At 35.9% G+C, this 16536-nt stretch overlaps 1 protein-coding gene across 3 annotated transcripts in view; it reads right to left on the bottom strand.

The window, feature by feature from the left end:
- Dbp80 (putative ATP-dependent RNA helicase Dbp80) overlaps window positions 1–16536 on the bottom strand; it is a 493971-nt gene that overhangs the window by 64473 nt on the left and 412962 nt on the right. The window contains exon 10 of one of the 3 annotated variants that reach the window (XM_067782227.1): window positions 7224–7258. The exons of the other annotated variants lie outside the window; for them this stretch is intronic. Coding sequence (XP_067638328.1) covers window positions 7239–7258 — 20 coding nt within the window. The 3' untranslated portion in view covers window positions 7224–7238. Of the gene's footprint in view, window positions 1–7223; window positions 7259–16536 lie in introns of those variants that run through there. 3 annotated transcript variants of the gene reach the window in all.

Genomic DNA, 16536 nt, shown 5'->3' on the forward strand with positions numbered 1-16536 from the left:
GTACGAGCTATACGCAGACATCAACATAGTCCAGCGAATTAAAACGCAGCGGCTGCGCTGGCTAGGCCATGTTATGCGAATGAAAGATGATGCTCCGGCCAAGAAAGTGTTTCTATCGGAACCCGCAGAAGCAGAAGTAGAGGGCGGCCTCCACTCCGTTGGAAGGGCCAGGTGGAAAACGATTTAAACTCCCTTGGTGTGACCAATTGGCGCCGGTTGGCGGAGCGAAGGAGCGACTGGCGCGCCTTGTTGGACGGCCATAACCGTTTAGACGGTTAAGCGCCGATCAAGTAAGTAATATCTCCTTTATTTTATTTTTTATGTTAAAATCAAACTGATTCTTTATTCATCAGCTTGCGCTGCTCTTATTCTTTCGAACATATCGTTCACGCATTTCCCCTAAAGTATAGACTTTTCGCGAACAGCTCCTTATTTATATCTCCTTTATGTATCTGATATTTACGCTTATCTTGAAGTTATATGCATATGTATGTGTGCCTACATATACATATGTGAGTGAAATATTCCCTTTTCTGTTAGCTTAGCGGTTTACATGTATGTGCGGCTGCTTACTTTGCTGTTGTTGTGCATTTATTTACTAGCAGCATAGTGATGTATAGAACTGCTAATATTCGCTACAATATTGTGACGAATATTACCATCAATATGCTGTTAGTAAAAAAATTACAACAACAAATATATGAAGCAGCCACTCTTGTGTACATGTATACATTAAAGCTAGCAACACTTATGTACAAGGCAACGCATAGATACCTCACCCATACTCAGACGTAGTCATCAGCCGAAGTACCCTGTGCGATTAATCCCTAAGGAGAGCGGTCTGCGATTGATCTCTTTTGTCTACATTGGGGTATAATTGATCCCCTCTAGTCCCTTTTGGGTATATTTGGCATCAGTCAGTTTGAAATTTAAATATGTAGCCAATTGAAAAAAACAAACACGAACGAAATTAATAAAATAAAGATTAAATGTAGTTGATTTAAGAAAAATGCGGAGCTCTATACCGAACCTAAAATACTAGGATCATATGTCCCATTATCGTAATATTTGTTTTTTTTGTTATTCTGCAACACCAATACGAAAAAATATCAAGAATATTGTATTAGGGTTTAGAAACTTTTAAAATCCGTAAGAAATTCCGTACGAGTAGAAAGAGGACATGTCCGACAGTACCCATAGGCGAACAAAAGAGCCTGTCGGACACTTCACATAGGGGTACAAATAGGAAGTGTCGAACAGTACAGAAGCGATCTGTCCGACAGTACCCGAAAGGGTATAAAGAGGACCAGTTAGTTAGTGTCGGAACCGTTCAGGCATAAACAGGTACAATTGGTCTCCCCATAGGAGATACTCAAACAAAAAGGATAACTCCAACCTATATAAAGAGATCAGAGCTGGCTGTAGTCGCATATTTCTTTGCGACTCATCCCGGACTTATCGTAGACTAATCGCATTTTTGGCGGCCACCGTGGTGTGATGGTAGCGTGCTCCGCCTATCACACCGTATGCCCTGGGTTCAACTCCCGGGCAAAGCAACATCAAAATTTTAGAAATAAGATTTTTCAATTAGAAGAAAATTTTTCTAAGCGGGGTCGCCCCTCGGCAGTGTCTGGCAAGCGCTCCGATTGTATTTCTGCCATGAAAAGCTCTCAGTGAAAACTCATCTGCCTTGCAGATGCCGTTCGGAGTCGGCATAAAACATGTAGGTCCCGTCCGGTCAATTTGTAGGGAAAAATCAAGAGGAGCACGACGCAAATTGGAAGAGAAGCTCGGCCTTAGATCTCTTCGGAGGTTATCGCGCCTTACATTTTTTTTTTTTTTATTTAATCGCATTTTTTGCAGGGTAGTTACTCACACATACACGCACATATGGCTATAACAAAAACAAAAACAACAACTATACATGGTAACCAAGCATGAAATAAAATTGTTCTCGAACTGTTCGCGAAATTACTAGACCTTATGAGAAATGGGTGAACGAGAAAACCGACAGTATAAAAGCAGCGCAAGCTGAGGGATCAGTTAATCAGTTTTGATTTAAGCACGCAATTGGTTGTGAAGTTTAATTGTGAAGTACTACTCCCAAAGTAATCTAAATAAAGACCAGTTTGCAATACTAAATATTGGAGTGGTTTATTCAACAGTATAGCGATCCGAACGTTAGCAGAAGGTTTCAAATAAGCAGAATTTCTCAAAATTCGTTACAATTGGTGTCAGAAGAGGAACTGTCGAATAAATTCCAGAGGACAACAAGGATATGGGCAAGTTAAGTGATTTGAAGATCCAGCAGCTCAAAAAGGAGTTGGAGAACCGTGGGCTGAATACAAACGGCAATAAATCCGAACTACAAACACGACTAAGAGAGTCAATGGAGAAGGAATTAACGTGGAAGAGTATGTCTTTCATCTTGATGACGATGAGACAACAAATTTGGAGGAGAAAAATGAAACACCGCAGACAATGGCGAACACCGAATTGAACAGGATATCGGCTGCGATCGAGGCCAACGTGGATGCTTTTAGAGGACGTATCCAGGAGCTGCAACTTAATCGCCCGTCTGCTTCAGCGAGTAATACGAAGGTAAAAGCTCTATTTTTTGACGGTTATATTCCTTTCTAGGTCTTTAAACTTCAATTTGAAAAGACGTCAGCAGTGAACAACTGGAATGCTGAAGATAAAGTTGCTGCACTGTTCGTGGCATTGAAAGGGCCTGCAGCTGAAATCTTGCATACTATTCCAGAGTACGAACGGAACAGTTATGAAGCATTGATGGCCGCTGTCGAGAGACGTCATCGCAGCGAGCATAGAAAACAGATATACCAAATTTAGTTGCAAAACCGTTACCGGATGTTGAAAGATTGGCTCATCTCGCAAATGCAGACGCACCCGTGGAATATACCGAGAGGGTTAAAATTCAGAGGTTATAAATGTAATACGGGATGTCGAAACGAAACGAGCTAGATATGCGAATCCAAAACCAACATTTACTGAAACGGTATTAAATGCACTGACTCAGGAAACAACCTCACTTTTGAGTAAGCCAGCGTACAAAGCCCATCGTGTGGAAGTAGAAATGCCAGATTGTATAATGTGTCAAATGTTTTAGTTTGATAGAGGCACCATTGAGTGCCGGATATCAGAAAAGTTCAACAAGATTATTATTGTAGGTAGAGGCACCCTCGAGTGCCGAATACCAAATATTATTTATTTTAATAAGTTCAGTGTACTTATACTTTATAATTCTTTCATTTCTTATGCGCTACTTAGTTACTACATAAACATACACATATTTACTCTTACATTCTTACTAAGTATAACAAAAGTCATGTAGCCAAGCGTACGCCTACACATTCGTACACACATTCATAAGCTGCTTCAATGTACTTGCTGAAAGCGTGTGAAAATGTTGGAGTAGAGCAATACGCGCTGTCAGCAAATTCTTAGTTACAGACTAAACAACTTAGACACCGCGCGTGATATGTATTTGGATACATTACACCTCCCTTTTCAAAAAAAATCGTTCGCGATTCTAGTTCACTTAATGGCTTTTGATAATTTTTATTCATTTCAGATTTTTATTTTGTTTATATATTTATTCATGCGGTACATTTTTCTTATATTGTTGTTGTTACTTTGTATTTTTGCTTTTCTTTCGAACATTTTGCTTAAGCATACGGTTATGTTTATAATAGCAAACAAATGTAATGATTTTATATTTGTGCCTATTTTGTGTACAATAATTTTCCTGATTTATATGTTTGTTTGTAATTGTTTAGTAGAAATTTATGAGTGAGTATAGTGAACATTTAAGTGGAGGTAAAATGTATTTATTTAAGTAATTTAAGTCTATTTTTGCGTATTATAATTTTCTTATTTTTATTTCTTAAAGCGTATTTATTATTATTTCTATCTATGCTTTCTACCGTATAGGGTATTAGAGTAAAATTATTATTTTTATCGATATTTTCTACCTTATAGGGCCCTTTATATCTACTATCAGACTTATGGCCTGCTTCATTTTTAACTAACACTGAATCTCCTATATTTATTTCCTTATAGTGAATATTTTTATCATAACTAATGTTTTGTTTTTCTTTAGCTTATTTTACCAATTTAAAGGCCCTATCCAGTGCTATTTGTAATCTATATTTAATTTCTTTATCGTAAGCCTCATAATTGTATAATGGGCTTACAGTATTTTCTTGTAAAAATTCGTAAGTCTGGGGTTTTTTACCAAAAACTAGTTCGAAGGGGCAATAACAATGAACTGTAGATGGGGTTGTATTGTAACAATATTGTTACGAATATTAGCAACACTAAGGGGTACTGCCATCTCTAAGCGATGCTAAGCAGTGACTTGTATGCACATCAATAGATTAACCATTATGTCTACACAGATGTACGCACACGCAGCGGAGAAGAGACGCACAAACACATGCAGATACCTTATCTGAGATGCTCCCAAAAGTATGCAATTATAATTGTGTTCACACATACAAGCGCATATGAGAAGCTATAAACGTTGTAATTTTATAGCTGATAACAAACAAGTTAATTCTAGAAATGGAAGCGCCTGGAAGATGCGAACGAGAAATCACAGAGTATAAAAGGCAGCAACAGTAGAGGCACGACAATCAGTTTGATTTAAGACGCTATCTGGCGAGCAATAGTAGTGTTATTGCGAAGTACTTTAATAAAGGCCATTTTTGCATTATTCAATATTGGAGTTATTTATTCAACAGTTTAGTGATTCGAACTTAGCAGAAGGCAATAAGATCGAACTTCAAGCACGGCTACGAGAGGTATTAGAGTTGGAAGGAATTAATGTAGACGAGTATGTCTTTTATCCTGATGTGGAAGAGCCAGCGACTAAAGTGGAAAAGAAGATAGAAACTCCGAATCCATTGGCAAGTGTTGACACTAACGCGATACTAGCAGTCTTGAACCAAATGTCGTCACAAATGTCATCTCAACTGGAAGAACAAAATACAAATATAACATCTCAACTGGCAGAACAAAAGACAAATATATTACAATATGAAGAACAGAAGACATATTTGGCATATCAACTAGAAGCGCAAGAGACACGTATATCCGAAATGTCGACACGAATTTAAGCGCAGATATCATCTCAGATCTCTACACAACTTGAAGAGCAGGAAGTCCGTATATCATCAAAGCTGGAAGCACAGGATACAAAAATCGCCCAATTTCAGGCAGAAGTCGAGGATTTAAAACGTCGTATGGAGCAGTTGCAACTAAGTCGCCTAGCAGTTTCAGCGAGTAATCCAAAGGTAAAAACACCATCCTTTTACGGTTCTGTTCCTTTCCAGGTCTTTGAGCTACAATTTGAGAAGACCGCAGCAGTGAACAACTGGAATGCTGAAGATAAAGTTGCAGCTCTATTCGTAGCATCGAAGGGGCCAGCAGCCGAAACAGACTATTCCCGAAGGAGAGCGGAACAACTATGAAGCATTGATGGCCGCTGTCGAGAGACGTTATGGAAGCGAGCATAGAAAACAGATATACCAAATTGAGTTGCAAAATCGTTGCCAAACAGCTAATGAGATTTTGCAAGAGTTTGCTTCGGATGTTGAAAGGTTGGCTCATTTAGCAAATGTGGACGCACCCGTGGAGTACACCGAAAGGGTAAAAATTCAGTTTTATAAATGGCATACGGGACGTAGAAACGAAACGAGCTACATATGCGAACTCAAAGCCAACATTCGCAGAAACGGTATCACAAGCTCTGATTCAGGAAACAGCGTCGCTTCTGTGTAAGCCAGTTTTCAAAGCACGCCGTGTGGAAGTAGAAAGGCCAGAGTGGGTAGACGTAATATTGGAGGCGCTGAAAGAATCGCAAAACCGGGTGAAAGAGTTATCAAATGCTTCAAATGCGGGAAGCCCGGTCACATAGCACGTCATTGCGATCTTGGTCCTGGTATTTCCAACTTGTGTGGCCGTAAACGCAAAGCTGGAGGAGATGAGCAAGAGCGTGTCAGATGTAGAAAACCAAAACTTGCCACAGCTGTTGAATGTCCTGTGATATCTATCTCGCAAATTGGAAGAAACTCGAGCAGTCTTACCGTCAAAGGAAATGTGGATGGCAAGGAGCGTGTACTGACTGTAGATACGGGCGCATCTCATTCCTTAATCCGATCTGACTTGGTCAACAGGAGAGTAAAGCCGTTACCTGGAGCAAGGCTGCGTGCGGTCACAGGCGAGTATAACCAAATCAAGGGAAAAGTAGTATGTGAAGTCTTAATTGGGAAGGCCATGGTTCTACACAAGTCATATTGGGAGTGGACTTCTTAGTTGACCATGACATCAGGATCGACATGCAAAGAAGGAATATGCGCTATAAGAACCAGGATATACCACTTAACTTTAGTTTGGAGAAAGGATTCAGCAGTAATGGAGTACTGGTGAAGAAGATTCCACAAAGACCACGAAAGTCAAAAGTAAAGGTTGATGGATCGAATGGGCCAAATAAAGCTAAATCAAAAGTACCTGCGAGAGAAACACTGGCATTGACAAAACCAAAGGGACGCACGAAAACGAAGGAAAGAATTCCCCTGAAGGAATGCAAGGTGCACTGAAATAACTCCCAAATGAAATAACTCCCGTGAAATAAGTCCCAATAAAAATGAAATAACTCTCAACTTTAATAAATGAAATAACTCCCAAAGAAGGAAATGTAATAACTCCCAATATTTGCTAGTTATTTCATAATGAAACCACAAGTCCCAAAAAAAATTAAATAACTCCCAAATGAAATAAGTCCCAAAAAAATGAAATAAATCCCAAATCAAAATTTGAAATGGTATCTTTATACTATATAATCAGTTACAATGAGATTTGAAAAATACAGCAAACTATTATGTACATATGTAAAAGTTACAATTGCAACAAAACTTGAATAGTGTCGTCGAAGTAAACGTAATTTATTTTAAAAAATCGCATTTTTTTATGAAATTAACATAATTTATTAAAAGTAAAAAATAAAAGGAACAAGTCTGCGTAGAACACCTTTCTGCATAAGCGGCCGAAGGCCGTGTGTGCATCGCGCGATTTTTTATTCCAAATTTTCTATTTTTTTGTAAAATAAATAAATAGAGTTGAATGAAAAAGGTCCATTTTCCTCGATGATACTATTTAAAAATTTTTCATTCGTTGGAACAATTTAAAGCATCTGGTACCACCAAGCAAGCAGGGAATTAGATAAAATGGCTGTATGCTTGTGTTCGCGGAAAGTAAACAAATAAATCAAGTAAATTTAAATAAATAATACATTAAATTAGATTAGCTAAATAAATAAATAAATAGTTGATTGTGGTTTAATAAACATTATAAAGTGTACTTATGTATAAAATTATTGTCAAAGTGTTCGTATGTAGATAAAAAGTGATAGTTATACCATGGTAACTTTAACTACTAATTAATAGTAAATTGTTAATAACAATTAAAAATTACTTACTGATTCTCCTAGCTTAAGACTCAAGCCAGCAGACACTTCGTGAAAACACGACCTACGACTTCCGAACGACTTGGATAATTGATATTACATTTATTGGCAATTTAATACCGCAAAAAAAATTTAAAGCTGTGTCCGGTTCCGAGAAACGGGAGTGTCTGCTAGCTTAAGACTCAAGCCAGCAGACACTTCGTGAAAACACGACCTGCGACTTCCGAACGACTTGGATAATTGATATTACATTTATTAGCAATTTAATACCGCAAAAAAAATTTAAAGCTGTGTCCGATTCCGAGAAACGGGAGTGTCTGCTAGCTTAAGACTCAAGCCAGCAGACACTTCGTGAAAACACGACCTACGTCTTCCGAACGACTTGGATAATTGATATTACATTTATTGGCAATTTAATACCGCAAAAAAAAATTTAAAGCTGCGTCCGGTTCCGAGAAACGGGAGTGTCTGCCAGATTAAGACTCAAGCCAGCAGACACTTCGTGAAAACACGACCTACGACTTCCGAACGACTTGGATAGTTGATATTACATTTATTGGCAATTTAATACCGCAAAAAAAAATTTAAAGCTGCGTCCGGTTCCGAGAAGCGGGAGTGTCAGCTAGCTTAAGACTCAAGCCAGCAGGCACTTCGTGAAAACACAACCTACAACTTCCGAACGACTTGGATAATTGATATTACATTTATTGGCAATTTAATACCGCAAAAAAAAAATTAAGCAGCGTCCGGTTCCGAGAAACGGGAGTGTCTGCTAGCTTAAGACTCAAGCCAGCAGACACTTCGTGAAAACACGACCTACGACTTCCGAACGACTTGGATAATTGATATTACATTTAATGGCAATTTAATGCCGAAAAAAAAATTTAAAGCTGCGTCCGGTTCCAAGAAACGACAGTGTCTGCTAGCTTAAGACTCAAGCCAGCAGACACTTCGTGACAACACGACGTACAGCTCCCTAACGACTACAATAATTTATACCTTATTGATTGCCTAAATGTTTCGTTGTCCTGAAAAATATTTTCACTATACCAAAGGAAAAATTAAATTTTATATTTTGCCGACCCTAATAAACATAAATTATAACTTTCGAAAATCAGTGAGTTGCATGTTACTGATTACTCAAAACTTAGCAACACTTAACTTGACTTAGAAGTCTGTTGAATTTTGATTTTCTATGTAAGTTCTAAGTGACGTTTACATTTTGAGATGCCATTTTTTTGTTTCCATTTCATTTTGACATACAGATTGACACTTATTGATTATGATGCCAGAGTGTATGCGCTAAGTGGAGTATAATCGGTGCTAAATTGCCAAGTTTACGCCAAGTCAAGTCAAGTCTATGCTAATTATCAGTAATGGGCCCTTAAGTCTGAAGCCAGCAGACGCTTCGCGAAAACACGTATGAACATACACACATACATATGTACACATGTACAATGTACATGTTAGCGCGCATACAATGATTTAAGTAATGCGTAAATTTAGGTGCATCAATATGTTGATTGTTTTTGTGTTGATGATGTTTGCAACTATAACGGTTTATGAAATACATGTCGGTCTTCTTTCTTTCGAAAATCAGAGAAAAGTTTGTGCATATTTCGTATTTGTATTTTCCCGCTTGCGCGCAGGATTTCTGATAACGGGTACATATGTATGTACATATGTGCTTTAGGGTGTGCCGAGAAAAACAACTTTTCAATTTCTATCCTCTCAAATGTTTCTATTTTATTAAAAACAAAAAACCCTCACCAAAGATGGGTTCTATAACTCCACTCTACAGGGTACGATATTTTTATTTTATTTTCCCATTTCGTTAACATGGGAACAACTATTTTTTGTCCAAACTTGAATTTACTCAACTTTTTACGAAAATCTTTTATGTGCCGTTTTGCCTAGTTTTGAGGTCTTGTACAGGTTACAAAAAGTTTTTATGATTTTTTTCTAATCATATCATTTGAAAACACTCTTAATGTATTGCGACCTTAATTATGAATTTATGTTATTATTATATTGTTTTAGTTATGGCTATGTGAATTTATGCTTTATCATTTCAATACACTTTTTAAGTGTGAAATAACTGTTTACACAATTTCGTCAAAGAACACAACTTCAAATGGCTACGACTTTTGGACAAAAATCGTATTTAAGATCTCAATATATTAAAGTGTTTATAAATGATATGATTAGAGAAAAAAATCATAAAAAATGTTTGAAGCCTGTACAAGACCTTAAAACTCGGCGGGAAATCCGTTTTTCGGGTACCACTTAGGGTGGAGTAATAGGACCAAACTTTGGTGAGGGTTTTATTTTTACATCAAATTGAAACATTTCAGAGGATAGAATTTGGACAAAATTTTTTTTCGAACCACCCTAATATGCACTTTCTCATATGTACCCGTTAGCGCAGAAATCCTGCGCGCATGCCATTTGAAACATATCGAAATACAAGCTTTTCTCTGATTTTCGAAAAATAGTAGAGCGAGATGTATTTTAGAAACCGTTATAGTAGCAAACATATCAGTTTGTGCTAACACATACACAATCAACATATTCATGCAACTAAATATACTCATTACTCAAATCATTTGTAGTAGGTATGCTCGCTACCTTGAATGTATGTTCCAGCGTTGCCACTCGCGCATTTTTTGTTGTTCCAAAAGTGTATCATTCCTGAAAAAATGTATGAATTCGTTTTAATAGATTGATACATAGTTTTTGAGTCATGCATGATGCACCTCTTAACATTAAAATTAAAACCTGCAATTTGACAGGCTAAATTTTTCGTTGTCCTAAACAATATTTTCTAATAGCATGAGATAGCAGGAGATCTACCCTAGTGCGTACATATGAAAACAGATATGTACAATGTGCATGCCAGGATTGCCATTTGGATACAATTGTATACATTTTGAATACATTTTTAATGAGTGGATACAAATATACAAAAAATCTAAAATGTATACATTTTATTTTGGAAGATTGAAGCTCTGTCCCTGTCATGGGAACTACAAATTTTCAGTAAGATTTCTAAAAAATGTTTGAATATGCAGTTTTATAGTAAATCAAATTTTATAATGATATTTATTTTTTCCTTTATATCTATATTATATATATAGATAAACCGTATTTCTTCTACATATTATATTGTTGGTATTAGTTTTGATTCGAGCTCAAGGCCAGAACAATAATTTTTTTCCTAATGATAATTATTGTTATTTTTTAATTTTTCTAAATTTGAAACCTTGAATCATTTATCAATAGGCCGATAAAAACAAAAACAATTGGTATTAGTTTTGTTTAAAATAAGTAGCGTTTGTTAAAAAACGTATAAACAATAATTCCGTTTAAATAAACGCGTTTCGATATGTTAAATAGAAAAACCTCTATAACAGCGACATTTATTTAAAACTGAGCCTTGGTAAAATTTTATAAAATTCAGTTGTGTGATCCGTTTAGCCAAAATAGTGCGGTGATGTTTTGTTTTAAATATTATTAATTTTAAAATTTTGTTCCACACATTATATAAAATTCAGAAGAAATGACTCAAAAACTATGTATCAATCTATTAAAACGAATTGATACATTTTTTCAGGAATGATACACTTTTGGAACAAAACGCGCGAGTGGCAACGGTGGAACACACATTCAAGGTAGCGAGCATACTTACTACAAATGATTTGAGTAATGAGTAAATTTAGTTGCATGAACATGTTGATTGTGTATGTGTTAGCACAAACTAATATGTTTGCTACTATAACGGTTTCTAAAATACATCTCGCTCTACTATTTTTCGAAAATCAGAGAAAAGTTTGTATTTCGATATGTTTCAAATGGCATGCGCGCAGTATTTCTGCGCTAACGGGTACATATGAAGAATTGCATATTAGGGTGGTTCGAAAAAAAATGTTGTCCAAATTCTATCCTCTGAAATGTTTCAATTTGATGTAAAAATAAAACCCTCACCAAAGTTTGGTCCTATTACTCCACCCTAAGTGGTACCCGAAAAACGGATTTCCCGCCGAGTTTTAAGGTCTTGTACAGGCTTCAAACAATTTTTATGATTTTTTTCTCTAATCATATCATTTATAAACACTCTTTAATATATTGAGATCTTAATTACGATTTTTGTCCAAAAGTCGTGGCCATTTGAAGTTGTGTTCTTTGACGAAATTGTGTAAACAGTTATTTCACACTTAAAAAGTGTATTGAAATGATAAAGCATAAATTCACATAGCCATAACTAAAACAATATAATAATAACATAAATTCGTAATTAAGGTCGCAATACATTAAGAGTGTTTCCAAATGATATGATTAGAAAAAAATCATAAAAACTTTTTGTAACCTGTACAAGACCTCAAAACTAGGCAAAACGGCACATAAAAGATTTTCGTAAAAAGTTGAGTAAATTCAAGTTTGGACAAAAAATAGTTGTTCCCATGTTAACGAAATGGGAAAATAAAATAAAAATATCGTACCCTATAGAGTGGAGTTATAGGACCCATCTTTGGTGAGGGTTTTTTGTTTTTAATAAAATAGAAACATTTGAGAGGATAGAAATTGAAAAGTTGTTTTTCTCGGCACATCCTAAAGCACATATGTACATACATATGTACACGTTATCAGAAATCCTGCGCGCAAGCGGAAAATACAAATACGAAATATGCACAAACTTTTCTCTGATTTTCGAAAGAAAGAAGAGCGACATGTATTTCATAAACCGTTATAGTTGCAACCATCATCAACACAAAAACAATCAACATATTGATGCAACTAAATTTACGCATTACTTAAATCATTGTATGCGCGCTAACATGTACATTGTACATGCGTACCAATGTATGTATGTATGTTCATACGTGTTTTCGCGAAGCGTCTGCTGGCTTCAGACTTAAGGACCCATTACTGATACTTAGCATAGACTTGACTTGACTTGGCGTAAACTTGGCAATTTAGCACCGATTATACTCCACTTAGCGCATACACTCTGGCATCATAATCAATAAGTGTCAATCTGTATGTCAAAATGAAATGGAAACAAAAAAATGGCATCTCAAAATGTAAACGTCACTTAGAACTTACATAGAAAATCAAAATTCAACAGACTTCTAAGTCAAATTAAGTGTTGCTAAGTTTTGAGTAATCAGTAACATGCAACTCACTGATTTTCGAAAGTTATAATTTATGTTTATTAGGGTCGGCAAAATATAAAATTTAATTTTTCCTTTGGTATAGTGAAAATATTTTTCAGGACAACGAAACATTTAGGCAATCAATAAGGTATAAATTATTGTAGTCGTTAGGGAGCTGTACGTCGTGTTGTCACGAAGTGTCTGCTGGCTTGAGTCTTAAGCTAGCAGACACTGTCGTTTCTGGGAACCGGACGCAGCTTTAAATTTTTTTTCGGTATTAAATTGCCAATAAATGTATATAAATTATCCAAGTCGTTCGGAAGTCGTAGGTCGTGTTTTCACGAAGTATCTGCTGGCTTGAGTCTTAAGCTAGCAGACACTCCCGTTTCTCGGAACCGGACGCTGCTTTAAATTTTTTTTTTTTTGCGGTATTATATTGCCAACAAATGTAATATCAATTATCCAAGTCGTTCGGAAGTTGTAGGTCGTGTTTTCACGAAGTGCCTGCTGGCTTGAGTCTTAAGCTAGCAGACACTCCCGTTTCTCGGAACCGGACGCAGCTTTAAATTTTTTTTTGCGGTATTAAATTGCCAATAAATGTAATATCAATTATCCAAGTAGTTCGGAAGTCGTAGGTCGTGTTTTCACGAAGTGTCTGCTGGATTGAGTCTTAAGCTGGCAGACACTCCCGTTTCTCGGAACCGGACGCAGCTTTAAATTTTTTTTTGCGGTATTAAATTGCCAATAAATGTAATATCAATTATCCATGTCGTTCGGAAGTCGTAGGTCGTGTTTTCACGAAGTGTCTGCTGGCTTGAGTCTTAAGCTAGCAGACACTCCCGTTTCTCGGAACCGGACGCTGCTTTAAATTTTTTTTTGCGGTATTAAATTGCCAATAAATGTAATATCAATTATCCAAGTCGTTCGGAAGTTGTAGGTCGTGTTTTCACGAAGTGCCTGCTGGCTTGAGTCTTAAGCTAGCAGACACTCCCGTTTCTCGGAACCGGACGCAGCTTTAAATTTTTTTTGCGGTATTAAATTGCCAATAAATGTAATATCAATTATTCAAGTCGTTCGGAAGTCGTAGGTCGTGTTTTCACGAAGTGTCTGCTGGCTTGAGTCTTAAGCTAGCAGACACTCCCGTTTCTCGGAACCGGACACAGCTTTAAATTTTTTTTTGCGGTATTAAATTGCCAATAAATGTAATATCAATTATCCAAGTCGTTCGGAAGTCGTAGGTCGTGTTTTCACGAAGTGTCTGCTGGCTTGAGTCTTAAGCTAATTGCCAATAAATAAGGTATAAATTATTTAATATATAATATTGTTGTTTGCTATAGTGCGTCTGCCACCTTAATAGGACCAAATTGCCTTTATTATTCAATAAGCCGTCTGTGTGAAAATAGTAAATGCCTGAATTATAAACAATGAAGTAAGTCCCAATAAAAATGAAATAACTCCCAATCTCAAAAAATTATGAAATAACTCCCAAAGAAATTTTATTGGGGATTATTTCATTTGGGAGTTATTTCATTATGAAATAATTACCAGCAAAAATAATGAAATAAGTCGCAATTTGTATGGAAAATATTTGGGAGTTATTTCGTTTTTTTGTTGAGAGTTATTTCATTTGGGAGTTATTTCACTGCACCGGAATGCGAGGGTAGTTACAAGCCAGGGCACACTACTGTTGTGAAACGTGGGAACGATACTGATTATGCGAAGCCAATCTGTCAAGCGCAAGCTCTGCGAAGTAGTTCATTGACCGAAGAACAGAGTGTGAGGGAACGGCCCAGGGTAATGAGTAGTAAGATGAAACACTGGCATGACAAGAACTTTAATTCGGAAGGTTTCTTGGAGGGAGAATTGGTATTGCTATACAACCCTCACCGGCGGAAAGGTGTTCCATCCAAATATCGTTGCAGTAGGGAAGGCCCGTACAGAGTTGTGAAGAGGACCAATGATGTCATCTACCGCATACAAACAATTGGGAAACCACGAAATAGAAGGGTGGTTCATTTGGAGAGGCTAGCAGCGGTTAGATCGAGAGATTTGTCTAATCGGGACGATCAGACTTAGGTGGAGGGCAGTGTTACGAATGTTAGCAACACTAAGGGGTACTGTCATCTCTAAGCGAAGCTAAGCAGTGACTCAGTGATCAATAGATTAATCATTATGTCTACACAGATGTACGTACACGCAGCGAAGAAGAGACCCACAAACACATGCAGATATCTTATCTGAGATGCTCCCAAAAGTATGCAATTATAATTGTGTTCACACATACACGCGCATATGAGAAGCCATAAACGTAGTAATTTTATAGCTGATAACCAACTAGTTAATTCTAGAAATGGAAGCGCCTGGAAGATGCGAACGAGAAATCTCAGAGTATAAAAGGCAGCAACAGTAGAGACACGACAATCAGTTTGATTTAAGACGCTATCTGGCGAGCAATAGCAGTGTTATTGTGAAGTGCTTTAATAAAGGCCATTTTTGTATTATTCAATATTGGAGTTATTTATTCAACAGTTTAGTGATTCGAACGTTAGCAGAAGATTTGGAATAAGCGGAGTTTCAGTAAATTCGTTACAATATGAAAAATATTTAAGATACTCATCCCAATCATCTTTGTTAATGGATATGTAAGAACGCACATATTCATTGAAAGTTACATGGCTACGTTCAACCGTGCCTAAAGTTTGGTGGTGATACGGCGTAGATGTTTTGTGCTTAATATTGAGAAGCTTACATAGTTCCTCAAACAAGCTATTTTTATATTCAGATCCCATATCCGTTATTATTGTTTCATACTTCCGTAAATTAAGATGAAATTTTCGAATATGGCTCTGGATACTGTTTTTGCATGTTTGCTCTGTATAGGAATTGCAACTAGGTATTTAGTCAAATCACATATATTATATATATATTTATATATATTTATATATTTATTACGACTCTAAGAGCCTAGTTCAAAACTTACAAATATGATTGCATTAATTAACAATGTGTACTTAATCTAAATTTTGAAATTAAAAAAAAAATTTAATTATGACACATGTATCACTAATGCATTTAAATCTCAACGACTATATCACTTAATCAGCCTAGATTTGGTGTAGTCATACAACCGGCTGCTAAATAAGTTTCATTCACATTTTTTTATATATTCAGGTAGTTCGTTGAAGTGTTTCAACCCTTTGTAAAACAGACTATTTTGTTCCGATTCTGTTTTACAATTTGGCAATTTAAAATTATTTCTCTGCCTTGTATTTATATCATGGACCTCGTAATCAAATGTAATACCTGTTCTGAGATACTCTGGCAAAATTCCGTGCTTTATATTATAAATAAATTTCATTGTGTTAAAGAATATTTGTTGTTTAACGCTCATCCAATTTAAACTTAGAAGCATGTCTTTTATAGGAGTATCATAACGTTTGCTTAAAATAAAGCGCATTGCTTTATTTTGCATTTTTTGCAATTTATCAATTTCCGAATCTTTCAGAATAAAAATATTATTGAGCAATAAATAAAGTAAGCTCAACTATGGATATATAAACCTTTACTTTGTAATAATTACTTAAGTTTTTACAAGTTCTTTGAATAAAACATAATTCTTTTGCTGTTTTACTTAATGTATAGTTAGCATGGGCATCAAATTTTAATTTGCAATCAATCTGAACACCCAAATATTTAATCGTATTTACTTTTTCTATTTCAATATTATTTATTGTAATAGTTTCAAAATTAGCAATGTTTTTTCTTGAAATAAGCATGTATTTAGTTTTTTCTATATTAATTTTAAGTCTGTTAGTACACAGCCAGATATAAAGTGCGTTTAAGTCCCTTTGTAACTTGATTCTTATATCATTTTCATTTTGGCCATTTATAGAAATT

This window comes from Eurosta solidaginis, chromosome 4 (genome assembly GCF_040869045.1).
Source record: "Eurosta solidaginis isolate ZX-2024a chromosome 4, ASM4086904v1, whole genome shotgun sequence".
NCBI lineage: Eukaryota > Metazoa > Arthropoda > Insecta > Diptera > Tephritidae > Eurosta > Eurosta solidaginis.